This window comes from Barbatula barbatula (genome assembly GCF_947034865.1).
Source record: "Barbatula barbatula genome assembly, chromosome: 1".
NCBI lineage: Eukaryota > Metazoa > Chordata > Actinopteri > Cypriniformes > Nemacheilidae > Barbatula > Barbatula barbatula.
Genome location: NC_136766.1, coordinates 19,668,969 through 19,691,242, shown reverse-complemented (window position 1 = coordinate 19,691,242; position 22,274 = coordinate 19,668,969). Strand labels below are relative to the sequence as shown.

The window sequence follows — 22,274 nt, the reverse complement described above, 5'->3', positions numbered from 1 at the left end:
GGCTGACACACAACTAAGTTGTCGCCAAGTTTTCACTTCTTTGCCGAAGGAAATAATGTTTTTATGAAACGCATTCTGCAGAGTTTGTCCGTTTAGGGCTACTGTATAAACAACATGGTAAATTCCATGCAAACAAACTCATGGTGTATGTAGATAGAAATAGCTCATTCTAAGGTAATAAAAACATAAAGCTTCATTATGTTAGGTCTTTAAACACCTCTGAAGTCTCTAAAATTGTGTATATAATATTGCATTTCTGGCTACAGATCCTCCAAAAAATTACATTCTGGACCTTTAAATAATTTCTCTCATTAGTCAGAACTACAATGTGTAAAAAATGACAAATGAAATCTGAGATCAGAACAAGGCATGAATGGGCACAAGATCAAATAAACAAATGACAAACAAATGAATAATCCATTAAAGCACAAGATCACCATTATCAAACCATCACTATAATGTCTACATTCATACAGTATTATGAACATTATGTGCAACATGTGGAATGCAGACGTCATATAGAGCCTTCTACAATGACTGCTGTAAGTGCTGGTGTGTGCTGTGTGATGTGGCATTTTGATTGCCACTGTAATAGTGTTTTATGTTTATGGAGCTGGCAGTGATCCCGCCCTCTGCTCCTGCAGCTATATAACTACATGACCTACAGTCAGACTGCTCCTTTCAAACACCAAACACAGACTTGCAGGATGGACAATATTTTTAGTAAATATGCAAAGGCACACTGTTTTCAAAATGTATAAGATTTTTAGAATAGACGCATAATGCATTGACAAATAAAAAGGCAAAAACAACGGTACTTTTCAGAGATGTGGCAAAAATCAAGAGAGCATTAAGAAACCAAGTTATACTCACAATGCTTTGTAGAAACCAGTCAAGCTAATGTGACCCATAACAAAGTTAATTGTATTGGGCTGGTTATAGTATATCAGTTTAAATAAAGGAATAGTAAACAAAATGTTTAAATTCTTTCATCATTTACTTACTCTCAAGTTCCAAACCTGTATGACTTTCTATCTTTTGCAGAACACAAAAAAAGATATTTGAAGAATGTTAGCAACCAAACAGAACTGTCCCCCATTGACTTCAATTGTATGGACACAAAACCAATGAGACAATACTCAAAATATCTTCTTTTGTTTTCCAGAGAAAGTAATACAGGATTTAAATGAGGGTGAATAACAGAAGGCGGACAGAAGTTTTATTTTTTGATTGATGAACTTTAAGCTAATGATTTTACTGCCTCTCTTCTCATGTGAGTGTACATGACATAAAATGTAATGCTTATTTGTTTATATAAAAGTCCTTTCAAATGAGAGAAAATCTTGAAATTCTGTTCAACTGATGCAATAAATTTCCATTATATTATAGGTTATAATGCATCACCACATCTTGATATCCTTAATGAACATGAAGGGCAAGTTATCTCGTGCATTTAATATATCCAAATGAGCAAAATCTCATACATATAAAAAAAGAACAATATTACACAAATCCACATGATGTGCTTCTAGATGAGCCAGAGCCATGCAAAAGTTGGTGTGTCTTAAGGTCGGTGAGCGCTCAAATCCAGACAAATGTTGACAAAAGGACGAGCTGATAAGTTTGCCCATGCTCAGTGTGCATGTTTACCTTTCAATGTGAGCATATAGTATATCATGTCCTTTGGGCTGGGGGTGCCATATGTGTGTGTGCTGGGTGATTAATGTGTGCGAATGCAAGTTTGTTAAATGAACAAATCGATCCTAGCTGGCTTTCCTTGTCCAAAGTACTTGAAGGTCAGCATCTCCCTGTCTCTCTGTAAGGAACTTGGATATATTAGTGCTGACAGCCAGGTCGGGTTACCCTATCCTGCAGATTCACACACAAACAATACAGTGTATAGACTGGCTTAAATTGACTTTCAAAAGTATCTCGTGGAAAACTGCTGTTTGAAAAGCATCAGTACAGAGATCACATATTACAGCATCCTTACAATTTAGTGCCTTAAAAAAAATTAAACACCTTATATTTACAAATTTTACATTGGCTATGTAATCCTTCAAAAACTGAAACACTAGATAACACCAGTCTGTCTTGTATGTAAAACTGATCAATAAGAAGAATGTTTTACTCTACAAACTGAGTCAATTAGCTAATGGTGTTGCTTAGATTCGACACTACTGCCCCCCCCCTCTCTCTCTCTCTCTCTCCCTCTCCCTCCATCTTTCTCTTTTCTCCTCCTCGCTCTCACTACCCGTTCTGGTCATTTGTGTCAGGTGAAGCCTGTCCCCAGCCTACTTGTCTTCTCCAACTGATTTCCTTTGTCAATGAAAGTCTCTCTTTATCTTCACTGTTATAAATTTTGTGGAGATTATGAAAAACCTCGCTAAGATTGATTTTCTCTCATGCTGTAAACGTGCTCTTTAACCAAAACAAAATCCTTGGCAATAAAGCATTTACAGCAATAGACATCATGTCAGACACCATTTCCAAAGTCATTATCATAACCAAAGCAGCTGTGGAAAAAACTAAAAAGCACAGTGTAGGTACACAGAGAAGCTGACTGACTGCAAAAAGCAGAAATGACTCTCAGATATGAAGCATGAAGGAATGATGCGTGTTCTGTTTGGACATTTGTCTTGTCGACCTCAAGTGACGTTTTTACATGCTGTCATAACACACTAGCTGGAAGAGGACACAATGACACAAACAATGATGTCCTGAAGCACTACCCTCAACCTGACTCCAAATGTAATAAATAACAAATGAATAACCCCAAACACTTACTGTACAGGCTTAACAAAAACAAATCTAAATTCCAGGGATATGTGTACTCGTGGTTTGGAATCACTGGCTATAGCATAAGAGTAGACAAGGATCTGTGTAAAAAAACATACTTTTGAACATACAGTTATAATTTACTGACCCTCGAGTTGTTCCACATCTGTTCAAAAATGTCTTTGATCTGATGAACACAGAGAAAAGTCAATAGTGGCCAAGAAATGTTTGGTTACAAAAAATCTAAACAGATTTGGAACAACTCGGGGCTGAGTAAATATGACAGAATTTTCATTTTTGGGTAACCATTACCTTAAACACGACAGGAACAGGGTTTTCCAGCTTACCTGTTGTTATTCCTGAGTTTGACATGACCGTCAGGCTCTAGGACCTGTCCATTTTTTAGCCAGGTGATCTGGGGGACAGGCTCGCCCTGGGCTAGACATGTGAAGATGGCAGTGGTCCCCACAGGTCGAGCAATAGACTGAGGTGCCTGAACAAACTCTGCTGGGGCTGTTAGAGAAATAAGGAGGAAGAAGATCATTAAACATGACATTTGGAAAGTACGGTAAAGATTTTCACAACCGCAATGGAAATAATGTATAAATAATTACATAATGTATCTACTGTATAGGCAGAGAGAGAGAAAGAAAGACTCTCTCCATGGCTTTGGCTTCACCACATCTTTATGTATGTGAATGTATTGTGACAACAGTGTGTGGAAACAGGAATAAACCTGGAGAAAGCTTTAGATGAACTCGATTAGAGCAGCGCAAAAACAGACTTCACAGGGCCAGAGGAGGAAACCGAGAATCCATTTATGACACGTGTGAAAATTAAAATAGATTTAGTGCTACGGAACAGATGTGGGGGGCTGGGCAAGGATATGCAGCAATCTCAAATCTCCGCTTTCAGCCACGGCCCCCCAGAGTCTTCCGCTGCCCCCAACCTCACCCGAAACCATCCCTCTACCTGTGCCGTGTTGTATTACTGCCAACTGACACACAGCTGGCGCACTAATCTAAAAGACTTCAACTGCTTAATTATGCCACATTTAATCCAGCAATGTGAGATTGCGTACTGATTAGCAACATTTGTGTCCATTTCAATTATTGTCATATTCATATTTATATTCAAATTCATCATCCAGGGCGTGATGGTTTTCATTATTAAAGACTGTAAATCAGCACGTGTTAAACTGCTTAAGACTCCCACAGTCTCTTTCCTGGATTTTCAGAGTCTCCTGCTCTTCTTGATAAATAAATGATAAGAGAGCTTCTAACTGCTCTCACAGGTCCAGTACTTCTCAGAGTCGCAGCCCTGCAAATTAGTCCTCTCTTTCATTTCTCTATCCCTGAGTGCACAAGAGAGAGGAGAGAGAGAGAGAATAGGGGATGGTACTGGAGCATTGATGTACTACAGAGATTAATCATTTGCGGCATCTCTACCTTCTTGTCTTATCTTTCTCCTTCTCTCCTGTTTATTTCTCTCCTGGGTCTTTCAGTTTTTTCTTCTTTGCCTTTTTACTACCCATTTTAGAGTTTTTGAAACCATGGCCCTCTCTCTTATCTCTTAGAGAGAGGTAAATGAAGTGGATTACAGGGAGCAAAAGGACACCATCTGCCCACCAAGATCATTTTCATTATATTCACCTATAGAGTGCTGAAGCCGCCATCAGAATTTACACCCGTTCAACTTCAAAGACAGTTCAAGAACCATTGCATGTAGCAAATTTATATATATAACACCATGCTTCCGATTATTTATGCTGGGACGGAGTTTGCCTTTTTAATATACGGACAAAAATAAGACAGCCTGTGCAAATTTTGGTAATTCAATAAAGTGTCTATTAAATATTGCAAGGTAGATGTGGATGAAAAATGGCTTTTAAACAGTGTCAGTAAATAAATTCCAAAGCAGTGTCTTCAGGTTGACATGTCCTTAAAGCCCCAGTCTATATGCACATATTCACAACCAACTCCACTTTGTCAACATAATTCCTTTAACCTCTGAACAGAGACGCGCAGCTGCTCACCTTGCACAACCAGACGTCCCTGAGCAGTTCTGCGCACGCGGGTTCCTGGCTTGTTGGCCGCACAGACATAGACACCAGAATGCTTAACTCTGACATCAGAGATCATCAGGTTTCCTGTTCCCAGCACCTGGATACCCTCAACTCCTATTGGACGGCCATCTGAAAGACAAACAGATCAAGAGTGTTGACAAAGACTATAAAAAGACAAGAGACAGTCGTTTGGATGCAAATGATAAACCAGCTTTAAAATAGTTTGTTGTGTGAGTGTATAGACGGTTTTGGCGGCAACAACAAACGTTATGTGTGTACTTCCTGTAGACCTCCACAAGGAATCAGTGACTGTTGAGTAGTTTAAAATGTAATTTTACACAATAAAACATAATTATAATTCAATGTATATTAAATAAAAAAATGACATTCTAAACAAACACAGAGCGGAAGTTTATTTCAGGCCAGTATCGCCTATTGAAAACGTGTCAGGGTTCTGCCACTAAGTGTCAGGTTTTTCTAGTCTTGGGGCAGGATCTTGACAGTACCATGTCTTCTGTGTGGAGAGAAACACATTATTGTCGGTCGCGACATTATGTGCGTCTCTTCGGTCTCGTCTTTGGCCCCACCCCTCTCGTTCTCTCATTAGCTTCCCTTTAGTGTTTCAGTCCCCACACCTGCCTTGTATTAATTATCCTTGTTAGTCTCCATATATATTGCCCCTGTGTTTGCTGTCCTGTGGTGAATTGTTTTGTATTACATTCATGTCTTGTGGTCCTGTTGCCTTGCCTTGTCTTAATACCTTGCAAACTATTATTTCGTTTTTGGCCTATTGTGGGAAGTCTTTTGTTCTTGTTTATATTTAGTTTTGTTACCGCTTTACCCCATCGTGGGCTTTATTTTATTATTAAAGATTCCATTTATGCACTGCTGCCTGCGCTTGGGTTCTTCCCCTAAAAGTCCCTGACAAAACGTCTATATAAGCACATGGTGAGCCTCAGAATATAACAGGTCTTGTTAATGTGGCACAAAGCATTGTTGTACCTGTCTTAGAACATAGACAGAAAGAGTCAGATAGTGAGAGAAAGGAGTGGACAAAACAAAACAAAACCACACATAATGCATATTGTACGGTTGACCGTCACATTTCATGTGGTTTCATAAAAACAGTGAACACAGATCAGGCGAGGGGCCAGGAAACGGGGGCTTTGGACATGTGAGATGACCCATAAACGCATGTGACGCAGGAGGATTCTGCCATGGACATCTCTCGTACACGTGTGGAACACACTGCTGTGTGACTGCCACTGTGTCAGCATTGAATCGACCGTCATCCTGAATTCACTGTGGAACATCTCACTCACTTTAGCTTTAACTGTGAAGAAAAGTGAAGATAAAGACTAACAATGTCTCTATTTACATCGCATCTATTCATATGACTCTGTCATTCGGCTGATAATTTGCTTGTCAAAATGGCATTAGACACACTGCTGTAAGATTCTCAGATAAAGTAAATATCGGTACATTATCTGATGTACTGTACAGTCATTTTCTGACATCTGTTGGTTAGAGAACACAAGCTTTAAGGTGCATAAACGTTGTTTCTTATTCGGCAGCTGTTTGGAGCTTCTTAGTCTAGGTCTACACGGATAATGATTGCAAGCTCATCTGTCTTCAGAGATACATGTTTTTAATCTTTCATGGATGAAATATCACAGAGATTCTAATATTGGCTTCCGCGAGAGGAAGTGTGTTTGCATGTGTATGTCTACTAATCTTTGCTGGATAAAAGGTCAAACCGGCTTAAGGTGGTCAGTATGGAGGCAATAGCTTTCCAAGATTGTCCAAGAGGTATTACCAGCTCCAATTAGCTTGACTATGATGAATATCCAGTTGAAACCAGGTCCACCAGCGAGTTTTCAACTAATAAACAATCTATATCTGCTTGGAGCAGGTAATGAGCATAAATGACTCTCCTAGACCAGACCACTTCAAGAAATCCTTATGATGCTGTTAGTTGAATACACTCCCTTCAAGGATAAAATTTAAGGATAAAACCTGCAGGATCCGACTATTATAGATAGTCCACATTTGTAACAAAAAATTCTTAAATGGCCTAAATAATAACATAAATAAATAACAGTTTAATGCTGGTGTGAGTGTGTTTATGTATTGTTAATGAACAATTATGCATGGCCGGGGGGGTTTGCTTGTATTGAATAACTGGGTGCTCAATAAGAATTAAATGCAATATGGCAGACTGATGGAGATCTATTACGCTCTTAACTGATTTAAACCCTGATTCTCTCTCACCGTAATCTAATCCACCAACATCCCATTGTGTTATCAGTTAATTCCAGCAACATTCTTGTGCAAGGCAATATCCACAATCTCATTACCAGCCGTTACAGGGAGGGAATATCATTTACATTCTTGATGGGAGAATCACATTAGATAATAGCTTGTAGAGAGAGAAAGAGGTCGGATTATTATATGTGTGGAAGTCGCAGCGAGTAGGTGTGGATTGTAAAATGCAACAAAACAAAAGGTTATGAAAGTGCAATGAGATGAGAATAGAGTGAATGGTGTAGATAGATTGCCACACATGCAACACACACAAACATATTCCAACACATGAATGGCATTTTATGACTTAACACACTACAACACACTTCAGAAGATGAGACACTCTTTTTATCTCTATTAATCTTCATCAAGATAAGTAAGACAGATGTGTGGCCAAGAGGCTTCAATGACCATCAATGATGGCAGGATTTTCAGAAGAATTACTTCAGAACTCTTGGTGTGCTCCTCAATAAAAGAGTCATTTTTCACACAGAAACCAACCTCAATGTTTAGTTTCAGGCAACTTAATCTTAACTATGGTCTTTGACAGGAGGATAAATGAGTATTTCTGAAATACTCTTTAAAGTACCATGTAAACATACCTTTTTCAAGTCAACAAAGACCATTTATGAGCTGCATATACTATACACTATTTATGAATATTAAATATAAAATTGTTAATGAAAGATGAAAATGTCTGTCATTTAACCTCATTTTAATATCAAACCTATTTTTACCATAAAATATAATACCCCTAACATTAAATAAAATGTATTTTTGTTGAAGCATCATTTTAAACAGTTGTCACATCACAACAATAACCATATTCATATATAACATGTCAACACGATAGAGTTGCAAAAAGTATACAGTACAGTGAGTAAACTAAAGTGTGAACATCATACAAATCCATCTCATGTGTTCCACTAAAGAAAGTCATATGAGTTTGGAATGACATGCGATTACGCTGAATTTCATTACTTGCTAAACGCTTCCTTTCATTCTAAGAGTATAAAAATGATTTTGCTGCAAGAAAGCTTGACTAACATTATAAGAGGACAAAGAAAAATATTGAAGGATATAACTCTTTTAAGACAAGCCTTTCTATATTTAGATTTACTGGCTCACATTGTTTCATTTTGGCCCTCTATCATTTTCAGGCACGTCGCCTCTCTCTCAGCTTCTATATGTTATCTTGATGGAAAAGATTTTTCTCTTTGGTTTCAGTTGATTGGGTATTTTATGGTCAGGCTGTGATCGAAAGCACAGTTTCTACAGCTCAGAACATTTTAACCTGAATGAGTCTTACCAAAGCCCGTTTACGGAAACCACGCTGCTCGGCAGCCACGTTTGCAATACTTCTGGACAGTTAATAGCAAGTCCACAGTCTTATTCTTGAATAATTTTTTATCGCTGGCAAAAATCACAATTAAACATCATATTTATATTTATTCATGTTTGCATTTGACAGACACTTTTATCCAAAGTGACTTACACTGCATTGTACTATACATTTGTTTCTGACTAATTGCAATCCCCTTGGATCAACAAGAGCGTCATAAGAGCCCAGCCCCAGAGAATCGTCAGTCAATAATGAATGACGATTGGCTTATTTCACTGTAAGGCGGGACTTCATTCACTAGATCGGCCATATTGAGCGTTGTATTCCTTCCCATTCTTTGTAACGGCAGTGGCGCATCTTGTTAATATGAATATCTTTGTTCTTACCTAGTCTGCTCCATGAAACAATCGGGCGAGGGTAACCCGTGGCGACGCACTCCAAGATGGCGGTCTGGTGAACAGTGAGGGTCAGGTTTTCAGGACCCACAAGGATCATGGGTTCTTTGTAAATAGATGACTCTGAGCCTTGAGGCAGATGAAGGTAGCATCAGTTAAGCAGAGAAAGTGACAGACAGAAGGATAAAATGAAGACACAAAAGCATGAAATACATTTTTGTATTGATTATGAATAGAATGAATTAGATAATGTATTCATAAAGCACAATGTGAAAGAAACTGTATGGTAGAATATGAACTACTGTACAGATTGTTTTCATGTATTTAAGAATTATTATTATGTGTGTGTGTGTGTAAGCAGACCTGAGACTGTGAGCTGTGCTCCTGCGCTGTGTTTTACACCAGCACTGTTGTGGGCCACACAACAGTAAACTGCACTGTCCTCGGGGCGTACACCTGTTATCTGCAACACGCCCGTGGGCAGCAAAGTATATCTGCATATTCAGAGAGACAGACAGACCCACGGTGAGAGGGAGACATGTATTTGTACCAGCAATCACTGGGCAGAATGTGACCATCTACAAATGTGTGTGTGTGTTTATTTCTGGTGCTACCTGTCATCAGAAGTGTCCACGGCTCGGCTGTCTTTTTCCCAGCTGATGACTGGCTCAGGCAGCCCATTAATTTGGCACTGAAATCGGCCAACGCCTCCCAGCTCTGCACGCACTGAACGTGGCTGTACGTGAAAATCTGCCATTGCTAAAAACAGACAAAAAGAGAGAAGCTTTATCACTTACGTTCTTTTGCTAATGTGCAAATGTAGTTATTAATTCATTTCAACTATTCCCCTTGGAATTTTTTTTTATTATAAGACACAAACGAACATTAAATAGTCAAACCGCTGATGGTTCATCATGAGTGTTTGTTCCGTCTTTATACATGGATGTCAGATTAAACAATCAAGGCATATCCAGTCTATGTTAAAGGTCGAACACGAATAAAAAGGCTCACTCAACACATACAAGGCAGAGACGGAGAGAAAAAGCACACAGGAAAATAAGGACTGGATTTGCAGTTACAAAATATCTAAATATAAAACACAATTAACCAATGAATGTTGTGGTAGATATATAGCATCGTAACAACTCGTTCAACAAGTCTACCTGTGTGTCTAAGACATTTAAAAGTCCAGTGTATGAAATTTAGCGACATCTAGCGGTCAGGCTGTGAATTGCATCCAACAGCTCCATTTGGAAGCACTACAGTGGCTGACACAGAATCAAGATGTTGTCACGTTTTCGTTTCTTTGGAAATAATGTATTTTTGAAACCCTCTCTGTAAAACATTTTGTCCGTTTAGGGCTACTGTAGAAACAACATGGTGAATTCCATTTATGGGTACCTGTGGTGTATGTAGATCAAAATAGCTCACTTAATAAATACATAACGCTTCATTAGGAGGTGTATTAAGGCTTAATACACCTCTGAACACATAGTTATGTATATTATATTGCATTTCTGTCAATAGACCCTCAAAACAACTACACACAGTCCCTTTAACAAAGCTTTGAGGCATTACAGCACTCTTTAGAGTAAAAAGATTGTCTGAAATAACAGTTTCAGCTCAGATAATATCAGACCCATCCATCTGCAGAAGCAGGATTTATACTCTTTCACGTGTGCGTAAAGGAGGGATTTTGAAGTATCTCATTGGGCTGCAGTTCACATACGCGTCCCAAAGGAGCTGAAGTAAAGGAGGTGAGGGGAGGAGCTAGAAACACAAACATAATTAGCGCACGGTCTGTCTCTCTCGCCGCCAACCAGCATCCTCAAGACAAGTGCTCTTATTAAAATGTTGGCCGTAATTAACTTGAACCAAGCGGGACTGTACGGGACACTCTTAGCATAACAAGAGACCGGGCCCCTCCTGTGTCCGCTCTCGCTTTCTCTCTGTGTTCTTTTTGTGTCCCAGTGATACACTTGTTCCAGCTAATCTGGCGTCATTGAGCACAGAAGGATCTCTGGGTGGCGCTTAGCGGCTTAAACTGTTGTTTCGTGGGAGTCAGAAGCGAGGGAAAAAACCTTCTCGGAGAAGCAATGAAAAAGGCGCTCTTCTGATAGCTCTCACACATATCTCATTGATTGCCTCTGCAGGAGATACGAGACACGGAAGGCATAAATCGAATGATTCTCTGCTTTTCTGTCTCTATTATTTTTCTTTCTTGGTTTATCTCTCTGCTGTGATTTCAATCGGCCTTTCCTCTAGTGCGCCTATAATGTTTAATGTGCCATTTATGGTATCTATAAAGCTTCTTTTTTAAATCATCATGTCCAGTGCCATGTATCATTTTTAGGTGGGAAAAGGCATGATTTACAAAAACACCATTCTACAGTATTCAGACTGAGGAAAAAATCTGTAAATAATCTTTAACATTTGTGGCGAGCAGGGCGGGACGAGAGCCGCGAGGGGACTGCGCGAGGCCGGTGACGTAAGTGATAAAGAACGGCAGTTTCGGCACTTAACGTTATGGTTTATTGTGTTTGTACTTTACTTTTGTTTTATTGTTTGTTTTGGATATATAAAAAGGTTCGCCGGTTCCCGCCTCCTTCCTTCCTTTTATTGAACCGTGTTACATTCATCACCGGCCTCAGGCCGTTCCCTCACAGCTCTTGTCCCGCCCTGCTCGCCACGACATTCAACCCAGCTGGAAACATTTTGGTGGTTTATTGTTGGTCCAAAGTGGTCAATCAGCACCACGCCAGCTCCATCAGGACCCAACAACTATATACACCAGATTGGGCCAATTTACCCTTAAAAACTACCTTAATCTGGTTTAAACTGGATTCTCCACACTACAATAAGTCATGTTGGGCAAATGGTTTCATCTTCCTTGATCCATCCTCCTGAGTGAAGAATTATGAACATTGACAGAATCTTTTTATTTTTCAGGACTTCAGTGATTCCTTAAACACTTCCCCTCCAAACATAAAAGTCACACACACATTCGCCGTGGCATCGTTTCACTAAGCTTCTGCAATGTCACAACATTTAGTCTTCTCCAGCACATCCAGAAGATATTCAATGGGGTTCAGGTCTGAACTGTGAAAATGATGTCTCATGCTCTCTGAACCAATATTTCTCTTTTTCAATTTCAATTTGAGCTCGATGAATCGTGGCATTGTCATCTTGGAATATGCCCTTACCATCAGCAAAGAAAAAATCCATTGATGGAATAACCTGGTCATTCAGTTTATTCAGAACCCCAGATCACAGCACTTCCAATGTGGTGATTTTTCTTTGGGCCGGGCATGTATTTGTTATATTATATATTATATGATATAATATCCAGCTAGCTGTCTGCAGTGTATGTGTTTGATGTTTAATATTGGATGTAGGTTCAACGAATTCACATTGTGTGAGCAACTGTGTGCAAGGTTACAGAAATGAAACCAATCGATGGCAATCAGAAGAATGCACCATTGCTCTTTGCTTGTTGTGGTTACTTAGGACAAAAAACCTGGATTAAAATGGGCAAGATTTGAATAGCATGTCACGGTGTGATTGGATAAATCACATTAAAATTCCATCAAACATTGTAATAATTGTATAATAATAGTTTTTCCATTCTGTTGAACACAAAATAAGATATTTTGAAGAATTTATGAAAACAAACAGTTCTGTGTCACCTTTGACTACCATTTAAATTGTTCCTACTATGTAGTCAATGGTGCCCCAGAACTGCCATTTGCTAACATTCTTCCAAATATCTTTGTGATCATCTGAACAAATACGTTTATACAGGTTTGGAATAAGTCGAGGGTGAGTAATTCAAGACAGAATTTTACATTTTTGTGGAGTATATCTTTAACCACTACAAAATACTACTATTCAGTAATACATAGAGTAACAGTACATACATGAGCAGGTTTTCTGTTTTGATCTCATAGCTTCACATTTCCAGGAACCATAAAGACCCCCACTCTCTCGCCCACTGTGGCACCAGCACATCACTCTTGTTCACATCTAAACACAGTGAGGGATGAGAAAGTAGCAACTGCACCACTGGGGGTATTGGAGCATATTGTACCTCTTTGTGAGCACCTCCTCCCTCTCTTTCCTTCTGTTCTTCTGCGCTCTCTCCCCTTGTTTTCATCTCTTTGTGTATCAGTGTTTCAGCATCAGTGCGCCTGTGCTGTGCTCTAATGAGAAATCTGCCATTTCCTGACGTGCTCCTGACCTCTCTTCTCGTCATGGACGCACGGCGAGCAGATTAACATTTAAACAAACATTCCTCAATGCCTCAACCATCAAGACATTCAACCACTAGAGTAAAGCAGGCATTTGAAGATTATAATCTCAAAACACTACACTACGTTTCCTCTTTCCTTTCTTTAATGTAAAAAAGGGTGCAATTTTAATTATAAATTTACTTTGGAATTTGAGTAACTAGCTTTTTGTGGAAAGTACACTGTGATAAAAGAGTCACAACCTTTCTATTATGTCCATTTGTAATGTTTTACATAAAAACAGCATAATTTAGAAGTAATTTGTTTTTAAAACCTGATAGACATGTTGCATTCCCATTGCTCCGACTGGCTTTTTCATATTAAAATAATTTACCTCACCATTACAACAAACCTAAACCCTTGAATATCAAAAATACTTCAGCATGTGGCGCAAAAATAAATCATATTAATTTATCTTTATTCCTTTCTCCATGCATTTCAAAGAAAGTTACATTATATCTTTGTGTTTAACCAAGGATGCTAAAGAAAGGTTTTTGTTTAGTTTTCCAACTGTATAAACAATTTTTGACGCAGCATGCAAATGCCATTTTTACATTCTTACAATTTTGGATAAACTGGAAAATACAATTTGTCACCGACTATATGTGCAGGCTGATCAACACTGCCTAGCGACCCACAGGGAAAACTCCCAGCGCTCCAGATGGCCAGTTCGCCCCTGGGAATATGCTTCTGTAAGTCATGTGCTCAGTGTCCATACATATCACGGAAATGCAGGTCAATGTGTTCTTAATATTTAAAGGCACGTGAGGATCTTAAACCAGTCAATGCTACAGTAGCTGCTCAGCTGTGCAGCTGACAGAAACTGTTTATTAGGTCTATATATATATATATGAGGTCATTAGCTGGAAATCCTCTTGTGTTCTGTCCTTTGCAACCAAAGATGAGCTCTGAGTTCCACAGACAGTCAAGCTGTAGTCATGGAGTCTCTCTGTCCTGATAAGAATAACTATAACCACCGGTGACCTCCAAACTCCCCCCAACAATTCAGTGGCCAAATGAAGGGCATAGGCACGACACTATGGAAAATTTGTTTTTGTTGGGAGTTAAGTAGCATTGCTGGGATTAATATTACTAGTTCAGTGCAGCTGAATGGGCATGAGCTCTATACAACAGGTGTTTAGAGGACCTGTTGACACCACCAAAGTTTCCTTGGTTAAGAAAATGATGTTGTTTTTTAAAGATTACAAAGACCAATATTGTATATGTTTTCTTAGGTATGAAATGGGTTAAGAAAATGATGTTGTTTTTTTAAAGATTACAAAGACCAATATTGTATATGTTTTCTTAGGTATGAAATGCAGAACTGAAACGTTCAAAATGTGTATAAGGAAAGTAAATAGGCTTAATTTAAACATTATGACTTGAAGGAGACTCTGGTAAAGCGACAAGTTCCAGTGCCAAACAGAACAAACAAAAACACACATACAGAAGCCCTCATACATGAAAATGGCAACTGGGAGAAGTCCACCCCTGCTGCTGACACATGGATATTCCCAGATCCACATATTATGCACACGCAACGCAACCACAAACATGTATCATATTAGCATGTGATGAATCACTCAATAGAGCACATACAAATGTAAAGGTGAAGAGCAGAGTAGATGCATTATACCCAATATACAACATGCGCAAAGCCATTACTCCCACAAAAAGACACACCCAACCAATCACTTACATACACACGCAAAGCTAGAGTCCATAGATCAGAGCTTAGAGGGTATAACAGTAGCACTTTAGAGTCAGCAGTCCCGGCAGAGCCGTTTTACACCCCTTTTCATAATAACCAACTCCACACATACACACAGTTACAGATTGCCTCTTCCCAGAGCACCACACAGTGTAAATTAACCAGATCTATTTATTGGGGAGAGATTAAAAGAAAATCGGAGCAAAAGAGTGAGACTGAGACCTTTCTCCGTCCACACATTAAAAGGCTAAGTGGATGGAACTCACTGCTGGGATGCAGTTGGATTCACCACGACAATCACTAAGGATTCGGCATAACAGGAAATCAAAACTCTGATCTTCTGCTGATAGTGGTTTACTAAAGCAGGTAACAACAGTCCTAAATGCCCTGCCAACACAAACCAGAAGGCTCGTGACTCTTCTGGCACAGGCTTCAGGATACTTTTGAGCGGATAAATTCAGACAGTGATTGAAACCGGTGTTAAACCTATTAAACTGAAATTATGACTTTATAAGGGCTGTCAAAAAAATTATTTCATTATTTTAATAATTTATTAATTGCTATGACAAGTTTGATACAGAGCACCCAAAAAAAATATTTTGTCATTTACTCACCCTCAAGTTATTTCAAACCTGTATTTCATATAGAATATATTTTAAAGAATATTCAAAACCAGACAGGACTAGGGCACTATTGAATACCATAGTAGTGTTCTTTTTCTACTGTGGTAGTCGATAGTGGCCCAAGACTGTTGGTTACAAACATTTTTGGGCTGAACTATCCCTTTGAATCATACTGCACTAACTCTTGATGTAGTTTATGGTACATCCGGGGACTGATGATGACTGAACATTTAATCTAATAATATTGCATACTGTATAGTAGTTTAACATTGATAAGAATTTTTTTCTTGCAAAGTGAATCCCTGTAATAATGACCATTGTAATGAGACATAATAGATACTCTCACAGAATATAATCTCACAGACTCTCTAACGTATCCTGTAACGAAATTGGGCCAAAGGTGCATATGATGCCATGTGCAGTTTGTAGTGTTTTTTGGTTTTTGAACTTTTCTTGTTTTTTTATCTACTTTCATCCGAGATGGTGCATTTTTTCCCCCTAAAGCTCATTGTTGCATTTTTCTCTTTCTGCACTCTTTTATGTTGTATATTGTAATAGACACTGAGCTGTCAAATGACTCTATTCTTGAATCCCAATAAGTGGTTTTGGTAACAGTGTTCTGAATTGATCTCACCAGTGTCCAAGACTGTGTTTCTGAGGGCTTGGGTGTCATGTTTGGGGGAAAAGTTGTTTTTTTCAGCAATTTTGAACGGTTTTGAGTGGAGAGCTTAATTTGGACCCGAAAACAGGATGCTGAGGTAATTGGGTGTGAAGTTATGGAACACAGAAATGTGTTTAAGCAATTGAGAAAAACTGTAACAAAAGACTTTGTTTCTTTAAATGCCTTGTATTATACCTTTCTTATATTTTGTAATTAGATGGTAAGGAAAAGGCAGGGAAATGCCGACTTAATCAATAATGCTGCATGATGAAATGGAGGAAAATGGCACTAAGACTGGTGTGATTTACAGGTAAAATGTATTCATGCATCAAAATATGAAATTATGTAAAAATAAATATTATATCAGTGTGCGATGAGGTGCATTGATGGATGTGACTTCCATGAGGTGCAGGTCGCACGCTCATATAAACACATTTATCAGTTTCTTTAAACAATAAATGATTATGCAGTTCTATTGAGCTTTTAACCCCTTCGTGCTGGCTCCACCCCTCCGGGCACTGTGACATCACAGCGCTCCATTAGTTTCCTCACTCCTCCTCTCCAAGAGAGGCTCTATTATGGAGATGCCATCCATAAATGATGCATATGGTATATGATGCCATTTCAGCGGATAGTGGCGTCGCCTGAACAGGCTTTAAATAGTCGCACTGAAATATTATTTTCCATGCATGGAGCTCCCGGATGGCATTTAAATGCAGATGTGGTGCTTTACAGCCATGCCTAAAGGCACACACACAGTGATTAATCTGCTCAGCCTCAAAGCGCACACTGAAGGAGCAACCTGTTTCACACGACGTCTGTGAGTAACACATCTCTCTGTTAAAATACAGGTAAATAAAGGCTGTGACTTTTTCTTTTTCCTTTCTCAAAGGGACATGGCAGTACATTTTTTACTGCTAGGCAAATTGGGTCACATCAAGTTGAAGTATCTCTAAGGTCATTCATTTATTTATTGCAGGTATGCAGTCAGTCTTAAAGGAATACTTCTCCTGTAAAAGCCAATTTTGCCCTTATTAATCCACATTAATGCACTGTTTCTTCAAGCGAGAAAGACTTACACTGTAATTAAAAACGGATAAAAAAATCTAATGAAGATGTAAACACAACAGTCCAAAAGTTTTAAAACACCATACGTTTTGCTATTAAGAGTTCTACTCCACGAACAGTGAGGACGCGATATTTCCACTTGAGCTTTCCTTGTTTATTTTTATCTTTATTTCATCCCTAAATCGCTTCATCCTACATGTGCAGCTAAAATCGATTTTGAGTCTATTCTTTACTATATAGACGGTTTATGGTTAAAATGAACACGGATCAGCATAAAAAATTATAGTTTTACCCTAAAGGCATATAAAGAACTAATTTCCCCATTCATAACATCACTTTAACTCAGGGATAAAGCAAAAATAAAATGCCTAAAGGTGCTGTGTGTAATTTTGTGGAGGATCTATTGACAGAAATGCAATATAATATACATAACTATGTCTTCAGTGGTGTATAAAGACCTTACATAATGAAGCTTTCGGTTTTTATTTAGAATTAACTATTTATATTTACATACAGTACACTGCGGGTCCACCTAGTCACCACTGTAGGGCTTTGAAAGGGGAGGTTTTGGATTGAGCTCACCCCTAGATGCTGCTAAATTTCATACACTGGAGTTGAAAAAAAATCTTGTCAAAATTATATCTAAAGTATTTCTCAACTGAGACAGATAATTACATGACCACTGTCAAGTGACCTTGTGTAAAGTATGTATTTAAGGGGAATATTCTATATGTGAAAAGGTGTTATTTTGTTTGAAATATAATCTTTACTGTTTGATGGATGAATGTCTGTAATGCTGTCAGACTACGCAAAACATAAACACAGACATGTTGTTGTAACTGATTTATGAAACTGGGATTCCTGTCAATAGGCATGTTTAAGGCGTGCTGTCTTAATCACAAAAAATCTTTAATTTAATTAAATGAGAACAAAATAGGAGATGCACTGGCAGATTAAGAGAGGAGGGGGTTATAAAATGAATTACCTGGGCTTTCTTCTGAACTCTTGCGGTTGTCTGTTGATATTTTGCATGTCATTATTCCCTTCTAGCTTTTTTAAGGAATGTTCATTAGTGATTGTTAGAGGCAGTGTGGGTGTATGAGAGAGTTCAGGGACAGTCATTTGTTTGTTCTAAAGATTGCGTGAGCTGAATTTTTTACGCCCATTACAGCATCTCAAATATTGTTACTCATGATCAGAAGAAAAACCTTTAAACAGAAGAAAAAAAACAGATGACAAACAGCTCAGGGAGTGCAAGTACAGAGAGCAGAATGGTACTCTTCTAAAATCTCCTCTCTCTCTCTCTCTCTCTCTCTCTCACTCTCTCTCCTCTAGCTGGGCTGGACGCTGCCACTCAATTAACATCTCATTAGCTCTACATCACCTAAGCGTCACCTTCCAGCCTCCCATTCAAAACAACAGATGTTTATCACTCTCAGACCACATTTCTAACAGGTAATATTTCAATTATTGTTTGTGAAATGTATGAAATGTGAGGTTGTGCACTCTACAATGTTCTATAGGTGTTTGATAAGAGAACACACAGTGGTCAAATGTGATCACAACGTTCTGTTGGTAAACATTATAGTTTATTAAGCTCACCCACATCACTGTCTCTGCTGTACAGGCCACATGAACCCATGTTGGACAAAGTCACAAAACGAATTACACTACATTAGGACTATGAGCCTTGGTCAGTATCTGCATGAGTGGCACAAGGGCTGGTTACAACAATAACACATAATAGCATTACAGTATATCAACATTATTTCAGCCAAGACAATGTCATCGGTAAACCTGTATTGGTCGACCAAATCCAACATCACTCAATTTGAAGAAAGTCCTTCAAACACACCCACAGACTTCAAACTCGACATCGCTGCCAGTGGTCTCTTTCTATTGTTCTGTAGGAATGCTAGAGATGTGACAATCCTTTGCCATCGCCCCTGCCCCCTCACTGTAAGGAGCCCTGCAAAATGACCCCCTCATCAGAGTCTCAGCACTCGCACCGCTCCTGATACAGAGTAGCAATCAGGCCTTTCACACTCTCATCAGACTGTAACTGTCACATCATCTTTTTACACTACAGTCAAGATTTAATGGGCTGTCCAGATAGAGAGCGAGAGAGAGAGAGATAGAGAGAGAGAGAGGGAGGGAGGGAGAGAGAGAGCGAGAGAGCTAGAGAGAGGGAGGGAGGGAGAGAGAGCGAGAGAGAGGGAGGGAGAGAGAGACAGAGAGAGAGAGAGAGAGAGAGAGAGAGAGAGAGAGAGAGAGAGAGAGAGAGAGAGCGAGAGAGAGAGACAGACAGAGAGAGAGAGAGAGAGAGAGAGAGAGAGAGAGAGAGAGAGGGAGGGAGGGAGGGAGAGATCAGAGCCGGCAGCAAGAAACGGTGGTGGGGGAGGAAGGTGATAGGGACACCCTCCCTCATTACGCTCAAACACTATACAATCTCCCAAGAGGACAGGCAACAGAGAGAAAGCAACCAAAAGGGGGAATGAGAAAGAGAGGGAGAAATGGAGGGAGAGTGGAAGGGCAGGAGGAATAAGAAGGTGGGGAGCGATTGATAATAGCACATGAACCATTTTAACTTGAGACTTCTTAAACCCAATACAAATATTTCCGAAGCAATATCCAAACCTTCACCTCTGTACACTTTGGCATGAAGGTTCTCCAAATCCGAATATTCTCACTACTAGTATATTTTTCACATGGTTTAAAATGTACCCTGAAATAGCCTTTTTAATCTCTCAAAAATCCAGATAGCCGACATGCAATCATTTGGGGCACTAAACGTTGTTGAAGATGTCATGTACGACACCATAAGCATGTTGCCCTCGCCCCCATATCCCAAATAATAGCAGTGTTAGAGAGCTGTGTAGTAATTGATTACTTGTTATCTGGATTACGTAATCAGATTACAAAAGTCAAGTACTTGTAATTGAATTACGTTACAATTGAAAGTACTCGTAATCAGAGTACAGTTACATTTCATAGATAACATTACACCTTACTTTTTATATTTTGGTAAGCCTACCACTTTAACTGTTAAGAACCCACGATAGCGAGACTAACTAATGTTTTAGTTTACCAGCATTTATGTTCGCTATGTATTTTTCAAGAACAGTGTTAATCTTCACAATCTAGCAACGATAATGAAACTATGATTTGCGCGATTAGTAATCACAATCACAACATTCATTGCAAAACTGCATAAGTCATAAATGCAAAATATATTTGTGCTGCTGAATTGTTAATGCCCAGAATTCACAATATATAATCTATTTTCAAATTTTTTGTTTCAAAAAGGTAATACATGTGAAAAATATTGATATATTCTCCATTGTATAAATTGTATTTTGTATAAAATAATTAAGCACAGGTGGTTTTAAATCTTTCAAAACTTGATTTTGATGTTTTGCGACTGAGTTTACCTGTGGTTTGTAAACCGGTCTTTCATTTGTGAACATTTACATTTGCTATTTGCAAACTGTTATTAATGTGGCGATAATATATGCAGGTATTTACTCAACTTAACTTTATTTATATACCTCTTTTTACAATATTCATTGTTACAAAGCAGCTGTACATGAAACATTTAGACTATAAGTAAAACAATTAAAGTGATACAACAAAAAAGTTGAAAACACAGAAGACAGACACGCACATACAGGTTCAAACACACCCACATACAAAACAAGGATTCACAACTCCACACACAAACAATACACACAAACTAACACACACAGACACACGGAGGCGCACACACGCACAGTGGTTATCACAGAGAAGCACACATTTAAGAAAAAGCAGAGAGAAACACGGGTCAAATATTAAACAGACTATGAATTCCTATGTGTAATAATAAATAAAGTAAAACTTTCTTCTAATTCTATTATATTCTAATTCTATTTCTATTTATGAATCTAAGTGATGTAGACAAAAGCTTATTTAGATTGGTCAGAGTAAGGCATTTGACTAACTTCTAGTACTTCCTTAACTTTTAATATAATTTTAATGTTTAACAATTGTTGTGGACACATTGATACACCAGGTAAAGATAAAACAGACACTTTAAAAACAAATGTAATCTAAATGTAATGGACAAGTAGTCAGGTTACGTTACAAGAAATCTGATCTAAGGGATTATGTTACTAACTACAAATTTGTCAGGAATCGGTAGGGGAAGAAACCAGATGCAGGCAGTGGTGGTACAGAAAACACAAACTTTATTAAATATAAAACAAAAACCCACGATGGGATACAAAACAAAAGACTTCCCAGGAGGGGGCAAAAGAAAAAGAAACAGGATAACTAAACTCACTTCCTAGACAAACATGACAAGACTAATCTAGATGCAATTTAAAGACACGGGGCAAGGTAATCCGGGCAAAGGTAATGCAGGGAAAGGTAATCCGCGGCAAGGTATATCAAACAGAGCAAGGCACATTGAAAGGACACAAGCAAACATCACAAAACAAACTAGCACAGGACAATAGACATGAGGGCATTAAATGGGAGACTAACAAAGGATAATTAACAAGGGACAGGTGTGGGTAAGGAAACACTGATGGAAGCTACCAAGGAAAAGAGAGGGTAGGGCCAAAGACGAGACCGGAGAGAACGCATATTATGTCGTGACCGACAATGATATGTTTCTCTCCACACCAAACAGGTTGCTTTGTCATGATCCTGCCACTAGACTAGGAAATCAAGACATAAGAAGGCAGAACCATGACAAAATTTTGTTGTAGTTTGTAAGTAATCTACCCAGCTCTGAGGATTTAGCGCCATCAGGTGTTTCATAATATGATGTTTAACAAAATTCGTGAGGAGCGCGCTCAAATAATCTTTTCAATACATCATCAGCCATTACATCAGGGCTGCCAACTTTTGAGTTGAGCTAGGAGTGAGATTTTTCGGCCTGGGGCGGTAATGTTGTGGCGGAACTGCAGAGGGTATGGGATGTCGGAAAATTGTAACAAAAACACAAAAACCTTGCATTAGAAGTATTGTGATTTTCACAACATTTGATAACATACTT

General features: G+C 38.7%; 1 protein-coding gene across 1 annotated transcript in view; it reads right to left on the bottom strand.

The window, feature by feature from the left end:
• Positions 1–22,274, bottom strand: part of igdcc3 (immunoglobulin superfamily, DCC subclass, member 3) — a gene marked incomplete at its 3' end in the record, with an annotated part of 64,932 nt that overhangs the window by 9,907 nt on the left and 32,751 nt on the right. Inside the window, exons 3-7 of the mRNA XM_079459505.1 lie at positions 9,499–9,643; positions 9,248–9,378; positions 8,876–9,013; positions 4,814–4,972; positions 3,126–3,291 (exon numbers count right to left, since the gene is read on the bottom strand). Of these exons, the coding sequence (XP_079315631.1) occupies positions 3,126–3,291; positions 4,814–4,972; positions 8,876–9,013; positions 9,248–9,378; positions 9,499–9,643 (739 nt within the window). The remainder of the gene's footprint in view (positions 1–3,125; positions 3,292–4,813; positions 4,973–8,875; positions 9,014–9,247; positions 9,379–9,498; positions 9,644–22,274) is intronic.